The sequence below is a fragment of the Anastrepha obliqua genome, unplaced genomic scaffold (assembly GCF_027943255.1).
Source record: "Anastrepha obliqua isolate idAnaObli1 unplaced genomic scaffold, idAnaObli1_1.0 ptg000023l, whole genome shotgun sequence".
Taxonomy (NCBI): Eukaryota; Metazoa; Arthropoda; class Insecta; order Diptera; family Tephritidae; genus Anastrepha; species Anastrepha obliqua.
The window spans coordinates 277,767-295,337 of NW_026562184.1; the positions used below are offsets into that span (position 1 = coordinate 277,767).

General features: G+C 35.8%; 1 protein-coding gene and 1 pseudogene across 1 annotated transcript; one reads left to right on the plus strand and one right to left on the minus strand.

The window, feature by feature from the left end:
- The first annotated feature begins 1,473 nt into the window (after positions 1-1,473).
- LOC129251464 (uncharacterized) lies at positions 1,474-2,411 on the plus strand. The gene is made up of 3 exons (XM_054890809.1): positions 1,474-1,482; positions 1,554-1,661; positions 1,719-2,411. The coding sequence occupies exons 1-3, from the start codon at positions 1,474-1,476 to the stop codon at positions 2,409-2,411; spliced, it is 810 nt and encodes a 269-aa protein (XP_054746784.1).
- A 108-nt stretch (positions 2,412-2,519) lies between these two features.
- On the minus strand, positions 2,520-3,894 carry LOC129251466 (uncharacterized; annotated as a pseudogene).
- Between the last annotated feature and the right edge of the window lie 13,677 nt (positions 3,895-17,571).

The window sequence follows — 17,571 nt, forward strand, 5'->3', positions numbered from 1 at the left end:
AAGTGTCCTCTTGATTTGGAAAAAGGTATAAAAAAAATACACTTTTTGAAATATTGAATTTCGAAAAAAATTCAATTTTTTTTCTTTTTTGCTTAATAAAAAATTTTCAACTCGTGTAAGTAATGACGATCATTTTGAACCCAGAATTATTAAAATCGGTTCATTTTTGACTAAGTTATGGGCATTTAAAAAAAAATCGATTTCAAGCCGATAACTCTTGGAAAAGATTATTTTCGGGCGAACAAAAATATACGTGTCTCATTATTTTGACCAGAGAGCAACATATTTGAGTTACATCGAAATCGAAGAACATGACCCGAATAGCCCGGTTGAATTGAAATGGAAAGCATCAGTCATTAATAAAAGACCAGCGAGCTATTTTTACTTTCAAAGAATTAACCAATTGCTATTAATTATTAAAAAGACCAATGAACCAATTTTTCAAGAATTGTAAATTGAAATAATTAAATCTCCAAAGAATGAATATATTGTCTTAAACAAAATTAGTAAAAGTGTAACGAGTTATTAAGCAATTACAATTAATTATTAAAAAGACCAATGAACCATTTTTCCCAAGAACCAATATATCGTAAAGTAATCAAATATTTATTGTAAACAGAATAAATTAAGTATAAAAAAAAACTTTCAGTTATGAACTCACCCAAACCAAAACCCAAGTGTGTTTTTTTACAAACAATTTTACAAATCAGGTAAGCACCTGTTTTTGGTGCAGTCGCGATATAACTGAAATATGGTTAGTTATATACGTTTTATCGTTTAATCGCGATGTGCAATAAATAAACAATACAGATCCTGCAAACAGAACTAAAAATTAAAAACTCCTGCATACAGGATAAATAAACAAAACAGATCCTGCAAACAGGACTAGCAATAAAAGGAAGAAGAAAAGGACCGAAGACACCAAAGAAGAAAAAGAGAGAGAAGACATCAGCAACTACAATAAGAATAAAAAACAGAAGTTACCAGCACCATTAGACTAAGACAAAATTTTATTAATACATTATGAATCTTGAAAAAATCATTTGCTAAAAGATATACACTGCATCAAAAAATTGTAAATACAGGACTGACTTTCGGAAGAAAGTGATAATATTATATCTTTAGGATTAAACGATTTTTTATGAGGATGAAATAGCTTTAACAATTCTTTGTCAATTTCTAACCATTTCCTTTTCATTTGAGTAAACCCCCACATTCCGTTAAACTTAGCTCAAATAATTGTGCATACAGCAAATATAGTAGTGGTACTCATGTAATGTTGCAAACATATGGCATTTATTGCAAACTTCGCAAGGTGGCAAAGTCGCAAATCAGCTGTTCATTTTTACATGCAATTAAGTTTGCGATATAATGGCAACTTTGCTAGACTATTTTCAATGGCATCCGTGGCAATTTGTCGCAAATCATTATCAGCTGTTAAGCATAAACGCGCGATTCGCTATTTGCTTTGAAATGGAAGACGTAAGTAGACACATTTTTAATATTATTTTGTTAATATTTAAAAATCAATTGGTTTATTTATATATTTATAGAAAAAACGATTACGCATTAATGGCACTTTTCGGTGGAGTGAACAGCAAACCAGAGATTTGCTTACGATTGTCTTTGACAATGAGAAGGCTAATCCGCAACAATTTGAGGTAATGCTCTTACATTTTCCATTACTAGCTTGTTAACATTTTACAAACTTATTTTAGAAACCAACTGCTCAAAAATTTTATGATCGCATTAAGCAAAATTCGCCAAATTTATGCACAATAAAATGGGATAATATGCGCACAAAAATGAGACACCTTAAAACAAGTTTTTTGGCCGCAGTCAAGTGGAAAAGCCAAGCGGGCGCAGGACTGCTTGAGAATGGAGATGTAACCAGTGTAGAAGAATACATCAAAAAGACTTGTCCATTTTATGATGACCTACACGCAATTTTTGCACGGCGCATCAATATCCAGCCACCAGCAATCTATCAGTCTTCAGAGCCAGTGTTGTCCTTGGAGAATAATGAAGAGGAAGTGTTATTAGAAATTGATTGCGAAACATCTACGAGTTTGCCTGAAAGTCCATTAGTGAGTCCATCTGTTTTAATTTCTCCAACATTTCCTGAGGATCAAGTCAGTTCGCCTTGTTCATTGGCGTCAGATATTCGCACACAAAACAATACAACGACAACAAAAAGAAATTTGAAGAGAGCTGAGAGCTCGAGCCCATTTGCTCTATTATTTGAAATTCAAAAGAAAAAGGTGGGCTTAGAAACACAAAAACTGGAATTTGAAAGAGAAAAAGAGGAAAATAACTTTAAATTGCAGAAACTACAACTGGAGAAAGAAGAGAGAGTCGAGATGGAAAAATTAAGATTAGAACACGAAAGATTGAAAAATGTAAATAATTAATAAGCTGCCAAAATGTGTTTGTAATATAAATAAATGAGCACAGCTCAAACTACAAAGTTAAAAAGCAATGAAAATAATACGAATTTATTTATTGATTGTTTGCATATTCTAACATTTCACAAATTGTTCGTCGCCTTGTTGATTGTTTGCATATTCTAACATTTCACAAATTGTTCGTCGTACTGCCTCTCCCTCATTAGTTCGTGCACTAGGTAATGTCTCATTAATATCGTGCTCCGATTCCTCAAGTTGGTAATCGAAATGATCATCTTGTTGAAGTATAAGATTGTGTAACAATGCGCAACAGAGAATCCACTTGTTAACTTTTTTAATGCCATTTGCATCTTTAATTTGAAGTCTTAAACTTTTTAAACTGCCAAACCTTTCCTTCAGCATACCGAAACAGTGTTCAATTCGTATTCTATAACAACTGAATGTTTTGTTAAGAAAAGCCCTTCGACTCGGTGTCAGTTCTCTGGAATTTTCCCTAAATGTCGTTATAACTGTACGAGACAGTTTATAGGCGCTGTCACCTGCAATCCATTCCGCCCCCCCAAAGAATTTAACTGCTTCATTCGACAACTCGCAATTGTTAAATATACGTGCATCGTGCACGCTACCTGGATAGCCTAACTCCAAATGTCGTATTTGCAGTTTATTATCGCACACGGCTTGAGCTTTAACAGAGTAGATGTGCTTCCGTGAAAAGTACGCTTCTGGGTCTTGCGAAGGTTTTTCCGCTAATGGAATTTCAGTGTCATCTACGTATCCCACACAATTGGGTAATTCATTCCAGGTTTCTGACACAAGCTTTTTTCTTTCATCCGTATTTGGCCAAAATAGATATTCATCTTTGTGTTTTAATAGCGCTTTAAATATTCTTTCAGTTAAATTCTAAAATAAAAAAGGTTGAGATTCATAATGCCAATACAATTACGGACTCTGACCTGAATGATACCACCATCACTAATTCCAAACAACCCAGCAATTTTTGAGAGAGTAGCTCCTTCACCGCTTGAGCCTAAGCGATACAATACAATTGCGAGTTGTGTTTCAAGAGAAAATTGCTTGCACGATCGGGGTTGATGGAAAAGTTCATCTTCTTTTATTAAATTTAAAATAACATCGAACGTTTTCCAAGTCACACGTGTAATCTTCTTGAATCTGCTTTCATCAAGTTCCCATAAAACTTCCTTTAAAAATAATATACCTTACATTTAGGCACGCTATTTTGGATAAATGGTATCTGTATCTGCATTCTACACCTAGGGCCAACACAATTGAAAGTTCCTCCAATATTTCATCTTCTTTGTTTTTTTTTCTCTTCTGCCAAAAAAATAAAAGTTAGTCATATGAAATAAAATATAATCTAGTTTAAATTCATACCTTCGTCCTCACAAAAGAATTCCAGAATCATCAAATCATTAAGCGCTGTTACTTCTAATAATTTTAGAAGCTTTTGCTTTTCACTTGTTCTCGGCATTTTAATTTTTACTTTTGGCAAATAAAAAACAGCTAACTTATAAAAATATTGTCAGTGGGGCGCTCATTAAACAGTAGTGGCAACATTGCAACTTTGCGATTATGGCATATGTAGTGCCACATTAAATGAGTACCACTAGTATATATCGCGAAAATCACTCAATGCTTGCTGTTTTAAATAGCGGTAAATATTTTTGTGACATATGTACAGTTCCTAGAAACCATACTCGTTTTGTTTAGAGCGTTTTTATACTTTTGCATGCGAAGCATAGTTGAGAAGTTATAAGAACTTACTTGCTTTACAATTGTAAATCTGTGCTCCCACATCCGCCCCAGTCTCCAGACTTAAATCCGATTGAGCATTTCCGGGATATTTTGGAAAAAAAAATTAAAAAGCACACAAGAAACAACAAATAGTAATTGAAGCGAATAATCGAAGAGGAGTGGCAAAATATTTCGCCTGATGAAACCAAGAAGCTGGTATGTTCCATGAAAAGTCGGCTGAAGGGTGTAATTGAAACAAATGGATACCATACGTGTTATTGAAACCTATACCTTTAAGTAAACTTTAAATTTCCTTTACTGTATGTACAATTTTTTTATGTAAAATTTTGAAGATATTTTCTTTTGTGTTATTTTTGCTATGAAAATCCTTAATTTATTCGCTACATTTTTTGTTATTGCTTTGACTATGAAATAAAAGATTGAAGAGAGTAAAAATTTTCACCAAAAATCGTTTAATCCAAAAGGTATTATCACTTTCTTCCGAAAGTCAGTGCTGATTTTACGATTTTTTGATGAATTTTTTACCCCTTTCACATTCCATACCATTTGCAAAAATATCCAAATGGATGAAATTCGCGGAAAATAACTGCATTTTTTGCTGTTTTCATCAGTTGTGCAAAGATTTTTTTGACACTTTTTAAATAGAGTAAACACCTTTTGTTGTTGTAGTTTTTGTAATGTGTGTTTTTATTTAATAACTGTTGGCGCCTACTAGTCGTAGACAAGTACAGAAATGGAATGTGTGTATAAATTTTTGTTTGCTTTTTTATTTGTTGTTGAAATTCTCGATCAAAGCTAGATTTTAAAATTTTTCCTCCCTATGGAAAGATATTCTTGACAAACTGTACATATATTTTTGCGTTACTAGTTTCGCTGTGCATATACGTATATGTAGATACATATTGTTATACGCTAGACTAAACGCGAAAACAAAGAACCAATAGAAGAGAGAACAAAAAAACAAAAACATTACAATAAATAAACCCCCGCTATCGAGAGTGTGGGGAAATAAAACCGCCACATATGGTTTTTATTTTATATTAACGCTCTTTATTTGCGATGTATAATTCAAGACAGTTAAGATAAAACTTATACTTCTAAAGGAACTCTATTTTTATATGTCTTTTCGTTTGCAAAGACGCTTCTAGAATAATCTCTTTCGTAGAATCAATAACGACGTTAAATTAAATTGGATAATGAATAAAAATGAATAATGAGTTCAGTGTGGCCAAAAGGATAGGTATAGGTGTGTTGAGTAAGCAAAAAATCTCGTGGGTCGGAAGAACAGCTGTCATTGTAGACTGCATTACCGACTCAACGAAAGACGTCTACTATACTAGCTAAGTATTTAAACATACATATGTATATCCCAGCGCATACCAGCAATTACATAAATTATGCAACGAACACCTCCACCTGAAGGTGGCCAACTAGCGAAAAATCATGAAGTTATTGGAAATAACCTAGTCCACTATCAAAATATAATAAGCCAACAAGCTAATCAGTTAAAAAATATGGAAAAATTATGCATGTATTTAAAGAATGAACTAGATTTACTCAAAACAGAAAAAAACCTTAAAAAAAATAATACAACTCCTAAAAAAATAGTTCTAACATTCAAAATGAAACGGATGAAGACGAACTTACACGAGAAACGGATTAAATCCTGAAAAAAGACCAAGTAAGAAAAGGAAGGCTGAATTATCGCCTGAAATACAGGCTTCTAACTCAAAAGTTACTGCAAAAGCATCCTTCGAGCAAAAAGAGAAGAAAATCCCGCGACCTCCACCAATAATGATATCTGGAGAATGTGATTACCAGCAAATCTTTAATATTGCGAAAAAGGAAATGAAAAAAGAGTTTCTTATTAAACTTTTAAACAATAATACTTACAAAATCAATGTATTAGATCCTGAGGACTATAGAAACCTGACAAATATGCTAACCAGTAAAAATCTATCTTGGTATACATATGAAAACAAGCAATCCCGCCAGATTAAGGTTATGGTAAAGAGCGTACATCATACGTTTGATCCAGGAGAAATAATATCTTATCTTCAAAAACAAGGACTTAGCTATCAGCGTAGTTCATAAATTGAAATGGAAAACTAAAAAACCTTTAGATATGTTTCTCCTAACGTTTGATTCCAGTGAAAACATCAAGAAAATACATCAACATCATACAACTCTGTTGTCACTATTGAAGCTGTGAGGCAATCGAAACTCATACCGCAATGCAAATCATGCCAGGCGTATGGACACACGCAAAACTACTGCGGCAAACAACCAAGGTGTGTCCAATGCGCAGGAAAGCATAAAACGATTGAATGTACGAAGCCTGAAAAACAACAACCAAAATTCTGCAATTGTGACGAGGCCTATCCTGCGAGCTACAGGGGATGCGTTGTTGCCAAAGAACTGCAAAAGATGCGTGACCAACGAGCTGGCTCAAAAATAAAAAATAAAAAAATATAAATAAAAAGCTTATAGAAAGCAGCCCAAATAATCTTACCCGTAAACCAATTTTGCAAAACAATACTTCATCACTTAAAAGACCCACATTCTCACAGGTAGTAAAAGAAAACAATCACTGGGAAAACGCTGACATCCTACAACAAATATTGAAAAAAAACGACACAAAACGAGCATATGACTGCATTAGAAAAGAGATTGCGGAAACTCGAAAGAACACTACACCTAGCTGAATAAAAATGACTAAATTTTTAAAAATAATGCTATGGAACGCAAACGGCTTGTTTAAACATCAAAGCGAGCTAGAAATGACTTTAGAAGCTGAAAAAATCGACATCTGTCTAATATCTGAGAAGCACTTCACCAAGCAGTCATACATCAAATTCGAAAAATACATATAATATCATTCAATTCATCCAAACAACGCCGCACGAGGAGGCGCTGCTATTATTATAAGAAGCAATATAAAACATTACGAAAAAGGCAGCATTTCTATACCTGAATTTTAAGCAATAACCATAACAGTGGAGGGTGATAAGGATTTATCAGTCACTGCAGTCTACAGACCCCCAAAACATCAGATCAAATGCGACCAATACATAGAGCTTATTAATAGTCACGATAACCGATTCTTAATGGGAGGTGACTTCAATGCAAAAGACGACACAGCTATCTTGTCGGTAGGAGAAACCCATATTGACTCAATCAAAAACCTTTCAATTTATTTAAATAAAATCTCAGAGTGGACCATTAAATGGCGCATAAAACTAAATGAAACAAAATCGGTTCATTTAGACTTCACACAGAAGAAAATCCAATATCTGCCACTATTCATAAACGGCGTGCAAATCCCGTATCACAACAACGCCAAATACTTAGGAATGACACGAGATACCAAGCTTAAATAGAATACTCACGTTAAAAAGAAAAAAGAGCAGTTAGAAATCAGATTTAGAAATATATTATGTACTAGCTTAAGGACAACCAATCAGCCTTATCCCTATACAATTAAATTCTTATATATAAGCAGGTGCTTAAACCAATTTGGACCTATGGGATCCAGCTATGGAGCTGCTGAAGCTCAACCAATATAAAATCTATACAAAGATTTCAAAATAAGGTACTACGATGCGCTGTTAATGCACCTTGGTACGTCCGCAACATCGATATCGAACACGACCTTGGTATCGAATCGGTATCATATGAAAAGACTACGCCACCATGTAAATAGCGAAGCCTCAGCCCTGATCCCGGTATATGGAAAGAAAGGCTGGAACGAAAAAAACCGCACCAACTCTCACAGTAGCCTATTTCTCTGTAAGCCTTGCGCAGAGCATTATTAAATTTAGTTGTATTGCACAAAATTAAATCCAAATGGTTCGTTAGCTTATAATTTATTAACTAGTTACAATGTAAATAAAAAAAAAAAAACAAATTCTAGGTGATATAGTTTTATTTATTAAGAAACCATCTCAAAAAAAAATATCCATTTGCTAAGTGACATAGTTTAAAAACAAACAAAACCCCAATTGTTAAGTGATATAAATTTTTATTCATTGTGAATTTTAAAGAAACCATTTGCTATACGATATAATTGCTAAGTGACATAATTTTTCTATTTTGTTTTGTGAAACCTTTTGTTAAGTTTATCGTGAAATCATTTGCTAAGCAACATCATTTTTTTTTTACATATGAGTGATAGTGAAAGAAAAGAAAAAAACCCATTAATAAAAATGGTTGAACAACCACAAAGCCAAATGGTAAAAGACTCCTTGAAATATCTCCAGAGCTTACCTGAGTTTTATGGAGACACCTAAGACTTTTACTACACTCGTGGACAGGATTCATCCACAACTAAGTACATATAACCAAGTGTCCCAACTTCTCTTCTCAGACATGATCAAATCAAGACTAAAGGGTAAAGCAAGACAGACCATTGAAATAAATTGCCACGCCACAACCTTCGTCTTCTTAAATGGCGCCATAACCGCTTACGCGATTTTGGCCGAGTTTATCAAAGCGCGCCAGTCGTTTCTTTCTCGTACTAACCGGCGCCAATTGGACACACCAAGTGAAGCCAAGTCCCTCTCCACCTGATCTTTCCAACGCAGAGGAGGCCTTCCTCTTCCTCTACTACCACCAGCTGGTACCGCAGAGCCGGCGTTTGTATCCATTCGGACGACATGACCCAGCCAACGTAGCCGCTGGAACTTTATTCTAAAGCTCACCGTTCCATCGCCTGCGATATCCGTCGTTGCCAACATGCAAAGGTCCAAAAATCTTGCGCAGAATCTTTCTCTCAAGCACTCCAAGCGTCGCTTCATCGGATGTTGTCATCGTCCACGCTTCTGCGCCATACGTTAGGACGGGCATGATGAGAGTCTTGTAAAGTGTTAGTTTTGTTCGTCGAGAGAGGACTTTACTATTCAATTGCCTACTTAGTCCAAAGTAGCACTTGTTGGCAAGAGAGATTCTACGTTGGATTTCAAGGCTGACATTGATATCGGTTTTAATGCTGGTTCCTAAGTATACGAAGTCCTTTACAACTTCGAAATCATAACTGTCAACAATGACGTGGGTGCCGATACGCGAGTGCGCCGACTGTTTACTTGATGGCAGGAGGTACTTCGGTTTGTCCTCGTTCACCACCAGACCCATTCACTTTGCCTCTTTATTCAGTTTGGAGAAGGCAGAACTAACAGCGCGGTTTTCAAGGCAGACGATGTCGATATCATCACACATGTATAGCCACAACCTGGTCAGAGATAAAAAGTATTCTCCAAAATAATTTCGGCGATAGGCGATCATGTGACGAATTAAGAGGTACAACATTAAGAACTAGTACTTTAGATTTTTACAATGAGATAAAAAATAAACTATATAGACTTAATAAGTGTGTAGTTATCTTAGGCGAAACAGAAGCAACCAAGGTCAGTGCCACGAATAATATGCAGACCGCCCTCAGCATTTTCAAAAATAAGATTCAAGAACCAATGAAAACCATTTTGTTCTGCAGAAATCCCACAGACCTAGAGCCATGGACATATTGCTCCAAGCAGGATACGCCCACATGGGGAGTGAAAATACGCAGATACCTCGCAATAAATATAATAAACAATTTCAGCCGAACCTAAACAATGTTCAAAACAAGAATAATCCCCAAGGAAGAAACAATTTTCTCAATTCTTAAACCAGGAACAATTTTCAAAGTATGTCTTTTCGTTTGCAAAGACGCTTCTAGAATAATCTCTTTCGTAGAATCAATAACGACGTTAAATTAAATTGAATAATGAATAAAAATGAATAATGAATTCAGTGTGGCCAAAAGGATACGTATAGGTGTGTTCCCGTACGATACGTACAGCTGTGTTCCCACAAGAGTGTAAACAATCTTGTAAGCAAAAAATCTCGTGGGTCGGAAGAACAGCTGTCATTGTGGACTGCATTACCGACTCAACGAAAGGCGTCTACTATACCGACTACATCTCGAACCCACAGTGCTGTGCTAGCTAAGTATTTAAACATACATATGTATATCCCAGCGCATACCAGCAATTACATAAATTATGCAACGAACACCTCCACCTGAAGGTGGCCAACTAGCGAAAAATCATGAAGTTATTGGAAATAACCTAGTCCACTATCAAAATATAATAAGCCAACAAGCTAATCAGTTAAAAAATATGGAAAAATTATGCATGTATTTAAAGAATGAACTAGATTTACTCAAAACAGAAAAAAACCTTAAAAAAAATAATACAACTCCTAAAAAAATGGTTCTAACATTCAAAATGAAACGGATGAAGACGAACTTACACGAGAAACGGATTAAATCCTGAAAAAAGACCAAGTAAGAAAAGGAAGGCTGAACTATCGCCTGAAATACAGGCTTCTAACTCAAAAGTTACTGCAAAAGCATCCTTCGAGCAAAAAGAGAAGAAAATCCCGCGACCTCCACCAATAATGATATCTGGAGAATGTGATTACCAGCAAATCTTTAATAATGCGAAAAAGGAAATGAAAAAAGAGTTTCTTATTAAACTTTTAAACAATAATACTTACAAAATCAATGCATTAGATCCTGATGACTATAGAAACCTGACAAAAATGCTAACCAGTAAAAATCTATCTTGGTATACATATGAAAACAAGCAATACCGGCAGATTAAGGTTATGGTAAAGAGCGTGCATCATACGTTTGATCCAGGAGAAATAATATCTTATCTTCAAAAACAAGGACTTAAAGCTATCAGCGTAGTTCATAAATTGAAATGGAAAACTAAAAAGCCTTTAGATATGTTTCTCCTAACGTTTGATTCCAGTGAAAACATCAAGAAAATACATCAACATCATACAACTCTCTTGTCACTATTGAAGCTGTGAGGCAATCGAAACTCATATCGCAATGCAAACCATGCCAGGCGTATGGACACACGCAAAACTACTGCGGCAAACAACCAAGGTGTGTCAAATGCGCAGGAAAGCATAAAACGATTGAATGTACAAAGCCTGAAAAACAACAACCAAAATTCTGCAATTGTGGCGAGGCCTATCCTGCGAGCCAGTGTTGCCAGTCTATTACAATTGTAATAGATCTATTACATTTGTTCTCAGTTTATTAAGCTATTACACTTCATATGAAATCTATTACAATTTCCCATTCTAAGAGGAAACAGGAAAAATTGTTCATGTTTTAAATTACAATTTCAGCCAAATTTTGAAAAAAATGTTTTATAAAAGGCGTATTGGGAAACATTCTTTATCCATCGCTGCTTATGTAAGCCCCATTGTTAACGAGAGAGGGCGATCAGCAGCCATAAAAGTAAACAACTAAAAGGACATATGTCTGCAGATATTTTTGTTTCATTCGCCCTTTTGACAATAATTTCTCCGCTACTGCACATCGTCAATTTTGAATATGTATAACAACACGATACAACACAAAATATTAAACCCGCTCCTCCTCCTATTTGTGGTGTGCGTCTTGATGTTGTTCCACAAATGGAGGGACCTACAGTTTCAAGCCGACTCCGAACGGCAGATAGGTTTTATGAGGGCCTTTTTCATGGCTGAAATACACTCGGAGGTTTGCCATTGCCCGCCGAGGGGCGACCGCTATTAGAAAAATGTTTTTTTTTTTTTTTTTTTTTTTTTTTTTTTTTGTTTTTTTGCTTAGACTCCTACTACGGAGTACAGCAATCTATTACTTTTTTGATCATCGCTTTAGTACGCTACTGCGATTGGTTCTGGCAACACTGCTGCGAGCTACAGGGGATGCGTTGTTGCCAAAGAACTGCAAAAGATACGTGACCAACGAGCTGGCTCAAAAATAAAAAATAAAAAAATATAAATAAAAAGCTTATAGAAAGCAGCCCAAATAATCTTACCCGTAAACCAATTTTGCAAAACAATACTTCATCACTTAAAAGGCCCACATTCTCACAGGTAGTAAAAGAAAACAATCACTGGGAAAACGCTGACATCCTACAACAAATATTGAAAAAAAAAACGACACAAAACGAGCATATGACTGCATTAGAAAAGAGATTGCGGAAACTCGAAAGAACACTACACCTAGCTGAATAAAAATGACTAAATTTTTAAAAATAATGCTATGGAATGCAAACGGCTTGTTTAAACATCAAAGCGAGCTAGAAATGACTTTAGAAACTGAAAAAATCGACATCTGTCTAATATCTGAGAAGCACTTCACCAAGCAGTCATACATCAAATTCGAAAAATACATATAATATCATTCAATTCATCCAAACAACGCCGCACGAGGAGGCGCTGCTATTATTATAAGAAGCAATATAAAACATTACGAAAAAGGCAGCATTTCTATACCTGAATTTTAAGCTATAACCATAACAGTGGAGGGTGATAAGGATTTATCAGTCACTGCAGTCTACAGACCCCCAAAACATCAGATCAAATGCGATCAATACTTAGAGCTTATTAATAGTCACGATAACCGATTCTTAATGGGCGGTGACTTCAATGTAAAAGACACACACTGGGGCTCTAGATTAATCACTACAAAAGGTGCACATCAACTTTTGTTGACGACACAGCTATCTTGTCGGTAGGAGAAACCCATATTGACTCAATCAAAAACCTTTCAATTTATTTAAATAAAATCTCAGAGTGGACCATTAAATGGCGCATAAAACTAAATGAAACAAAATCGGTTCATTTAGACTTCACACAGAAGAAAATCCAATATCTGCCACTATTCATAAACGGCGTGCAAATCCCGTATCACAACAACGCCAAATACTTAGGAATGACACGAGATACCAAGCTTAAATAGAATACTCACGTTAAAAAGAAAAAAGAGCAGTTAGAAATCAGATTTAGAAATATATTATGTACTAGCTTAAGGACAACCAATCAGCCTTATCCCTATACAATTAAATTCTTATATATAAGCAGGTGCTTAAACCAATTCGGACCTATGGGATCCAGCTATGGAGCTGCTGAAGCTCAACCAATATAAAATCTATACAAAGATTTCAAAATAAGGTACTACGATGCGCTGTTAATGCACCTTGGTACGTCCGCAACATCGATATCGAACACGACCTTGGTATCGAATCGGTATCATATGAAAAGACTACGCCACCATGTAAATAGCGAAGCCTCAGCCCTGATCCCGGTATATGGAAAGAAAGGCTGGAACGAAAAAAACCGCACCAACTCTCACAGTAGCCTATTTCTCTGTAAGCCTTGCGCAGAGCATTATTAAATTTAGTTGTATTGCACAAAATTAAATCCAAATGGTTCGTTAGCTTATAATTTATTAACTAGTTACAATGTAAATAAAAAAAAAAAAAACAAATTCTAGGTGATATAGTTTTATTTATTAAGAAACCATCTCAAAAAAAATATCCATTTGCTAAGTGACATAGTTTAAAAACAAACAAAACCCCAATTGTTAAGTGATATAAATTTTTATTCATTGTGAATTTTAAAGAAACCATTTGCTATACGATATAATTGCTAAGTGACATAATTTTTCTATTTTGTTTTGTGAAACCTTTTGTTAAGTTTATCGTGAAATCATTTGCTAAGCAACATCATTTTTTTTTACATATGAGTGATAGTGAAAGAAAAGAAAAAAACCCATTAATAAAAATGGTTGAACAACCACAAAGCCAAATGGTAAAAGACTCCTTGAAATATCTCCAGAGCTTACCTGAGTTTTATGGAGACACCTAAGACTTTTACTACACTCGTGGACAGGATTCATCCACAACTAAGTACATATAACCAAGTGTCCCAACTTCTCTTCTCAGACATGATCAAATCAAGACTAAAGGGTAAAGCAAGACAGACCATTGAAATAAATTGCCACGCCACAACCTTCGTCTTCTTAAATGGCGCCATAACCGCTTACGCGATTTTGGCCGAGTTTATCAAAGCGCGCCAGTCGTTTCTTTCTCGTACTAACCGGCGCCAATTGGACACACCAAGTGAAGCCAAGTCCCTCTCCACCTGATCTTTCCAACGCAGAGGAGGCCTTCCTCTTCCTCTACTACCACCAGCTGGTACCGCAGAGCCGGCGTTTGTATCCATTCGGACGACATGACCCAGCCAACGTAGCCGCTGGAACTTTATTCTAAAGCTCACCGTTCCATCGCCTGCGATATCCGTCGTTGCCAACATGCAAAGGTCCAAAAATCTTGCGCAGAATCTTTCTCTCAAGCACTCCAAGTGTCGCTTCATCGGATGTTGTCATCGTCCACGCTTCTGCGCCATACGTTAGGACGGGCATGATGAGAGTCTTGTAAAGTGTTAGTTTTGTTCGTCGAGAGAGGACTTTACTATTCAATTGCCTACTTAGTCCAAAGTAGCACTTGTTGGCAAGAGAGATTCTACGTTGGATTTCAAGGCTGACATTGATATCGGTTTTAATGCTGGTTCCTAAGTATACGAAGTCCTTTACAACTTCGAAATCATAACTGTCAACAATGACGTGGGTGCCGATACGCGAGTGCGCCGACTGTTTACTTGATGGCAGGAGGTACTTCGGTTTGTCCTCGTTCACCACCAGACCCATTCACTTTGCCTCTTTATTCAGTTTGGAGAAGGCAGAACTAACAGCGCGGTTTTCAAGGCAGACGATGTCGATATCATCACACATGTATAGCCACAACCTGGTCAGAGATAAAAAGTATTCTCCAAAATAATTTCGGCGATAGGCGATCATGTGACGAATTAAGAGGTACAACATTAAGAACTAGTACTTTAGATTTTTACAATGAGATAAAAAATAAACTATATAGACTTAATAAGTGTGTAGTTATCTTAGGCGAAACAGAAGCAACCAAGGTCAGTGCCACGAATAATATGCAGACCGCCCTCAGCATTTTCAAAAATAAGATTCAAGAACCAATGAAAACCATTTTGTTCTGCAGAAATCCCACAGACCTAGAGCCATGGACATATTGCTCCAAGCAGGATACGCCCACATGGGGAGTGAAAATACGCAGATACCTCGCAATAAATATAATAAACAATTTCAGCCGAACCTAAACAATGTTCAAAACAAGAATAATCCCCAAGGAAGAAACAATTTTCTCAATTCTTAAACCAGGAACAATTTTCAAAGTATGTCTTTTCGTTTGCAAAGACGCTTCTAGAATAATCTCTTTCGTAGAATCAATAACGACGTTAAATTAAATTGAATAATGAATAAAAATGAATAATGAATTCAGTGTGGCCAAAAGGATACGTATAGGTGTGTTCCCGTACGATACGTACAGCTGTGTTCCCACAAGAGTGTAAACAATCTTGTAAGCAAAAAATCTCGTGGGTCGGAAGAACAGCTGTCATTGTGGACTGCATTACCGACTCAACGAAAGGCGTCTACTATACCGACTACATCTCGAACCCACAGTGCTGTGCTAGCTAAGGATTTAAACATACATATGTATATCCCAGCGCATACCAGCAATTACATAAATTATGCAACGAACACCTCCACCTGAAGGTGGCCAACTAGCGAAAAATCATGAAGTTATTGGAAATAACCTAGTCCACTATCAAAATATAATAAGCCAACAAGCTAATCAGTTAAAAAATATGGAAAAATTATGCATGTATTTAAAGAATGAACTAGATTTACTCAAAACAGAAAAAAACCTTAAAAAAAATAATACAACTCCTAAAAAAATGGTTCTAACATTCAAAATGAAACGGATGAAGACGAACTTACACGAGAAACGGATTAAATCCTGAAAAAAGACCAAGTAAGAAAAGGAAGGCTGAACTATCGCCTGAAATACAGGCTTCTAACTCAAAAGTTACTGCAAAAGCATCCTTCGAGCAAAAAGAGAAGAAAATCCCGCGACCTCCACCAATAATGATATCTGGAGAATGTGATTACCAGCAAATCTTTAATAATGCGAAAAAGGAAATGAAAAAAGAGTTTCTTATTAAACTTTTAAACAATAATACTTACAAAATCAATGCATTAGATCCTGATGACTATAGAAACCTGACAAAAATGCTAACCAGTAAAAATCTATCTTGGTATACATATGAAAACAAGCAATACCGGCAGATTAAGGTTATGGTAAAGAGCGTGCATCATACGTTTGATCCAGGAGAAATAATATCTTATCTTCAAAAACAAGGACTTAAAGCTATCAGCGTAGTTCATAAATTGAAATGGAAAACTAAAAAGCCTTTAGATATGTTTCTCCTAACGTTTGATTCCAGTGAAAACATCAAGAAAATACATCAACATCATACAACTCTCTTGTCACTATTGAAGCTGTGAGGCAATCGAAACTCATATCGCAATGCAAACCATGCCAGGCGTATGGACACACGCAAAACTACTGCGGCAAACAACCAAGGTGTGTCAAATGCGCAGGAAAGCATAAAACGATTGAATGTACAAAGCCTGAAAAACAACAACCAAAATTCTGCAATTGTGGCGAGGCCTATCCTGCGAGCCAGTGTTGCCAGTCTATTACAATTGTAATAGATCTATTACATTTGTTCTCAGTTTATTAAGCTATTACACTTCATATGAAATCTATTACAATTTCCCATTCTAAGAGGAAACAGGAAAAATTGTTCATGTTTTAAATTACAATTTCAGCCAAATTTTGAAAAAAATGTTTTATAAAAGGCGTATTGGGAAACATTCTTTATCCATCGCTGCTTATGTAAGCCCCATTGTTAACGAGAGAGGGCGATCAGCAGCCATAAAAGTAAACAACTAAAAGGACATATGTCTGCAGATATTTTTGTTTCATTCGCCCTTTTGACAATAATTTCTCCGCTACTGCACATCGTCAATTTTGAATATGTATAACAACACGATACAACACAAAATATTAAACCCGCTCCTCCTCCTATTTGTGGTGTGCGTCTTGATGTTGTTCCACAAATGGAGGGACCTACAGTTTCAAGCCGACTCCGAACGGCAGATAGGTTTTATGAGGGCCTTTTTCATGGCTGAAATACACTCGGAGGTTTGCCATTGCCCGCCGAGGGGCGACCGCTATTAGAAAAATGTTTTTTTTTTTTTTTTTTTTTTTTTTTTTTTTTTTGTTTTTTTGCTTAGACTCCTACTACGGAGTACAGCAATCTATTACTTTTTTGATCATCGCTTTAGTACGCTACTGCGATTGGTTCTGGCAACACTGCTGCGAGCTACAGGGGATGCGTTGTTGCCAAAGAACTGCAAAAGATACGTGACCAACGAGCTGGCTCAAAAATAAAAAATAAAAAAATATAAATAAAAAGCTTATAGAAAGCAGCCCAAATAATCTTACCCGTAAACCAATTTTGCAAAACAATACTTCATCACTTAAAAGACCCACATTCTCACAGGTAGTAAAAGAAAACAATCACTGGGAAAACGCTGACATCCTACAACAAATATTGAAAAAAAAACGACACA

What these genes read in the sequence shown, in the direction of transcription:
- LOC129251464 (XM_054890809.1), top strand. An exon ending in CTAATCCGCAACAATTTGAG is followed by an intron (nt 1,662 to 1,718) that starts GTAATGCTCTTA and finishes AACTTATTTTAG; the next exon opens with AAACCAACTGCTCAAAAATT.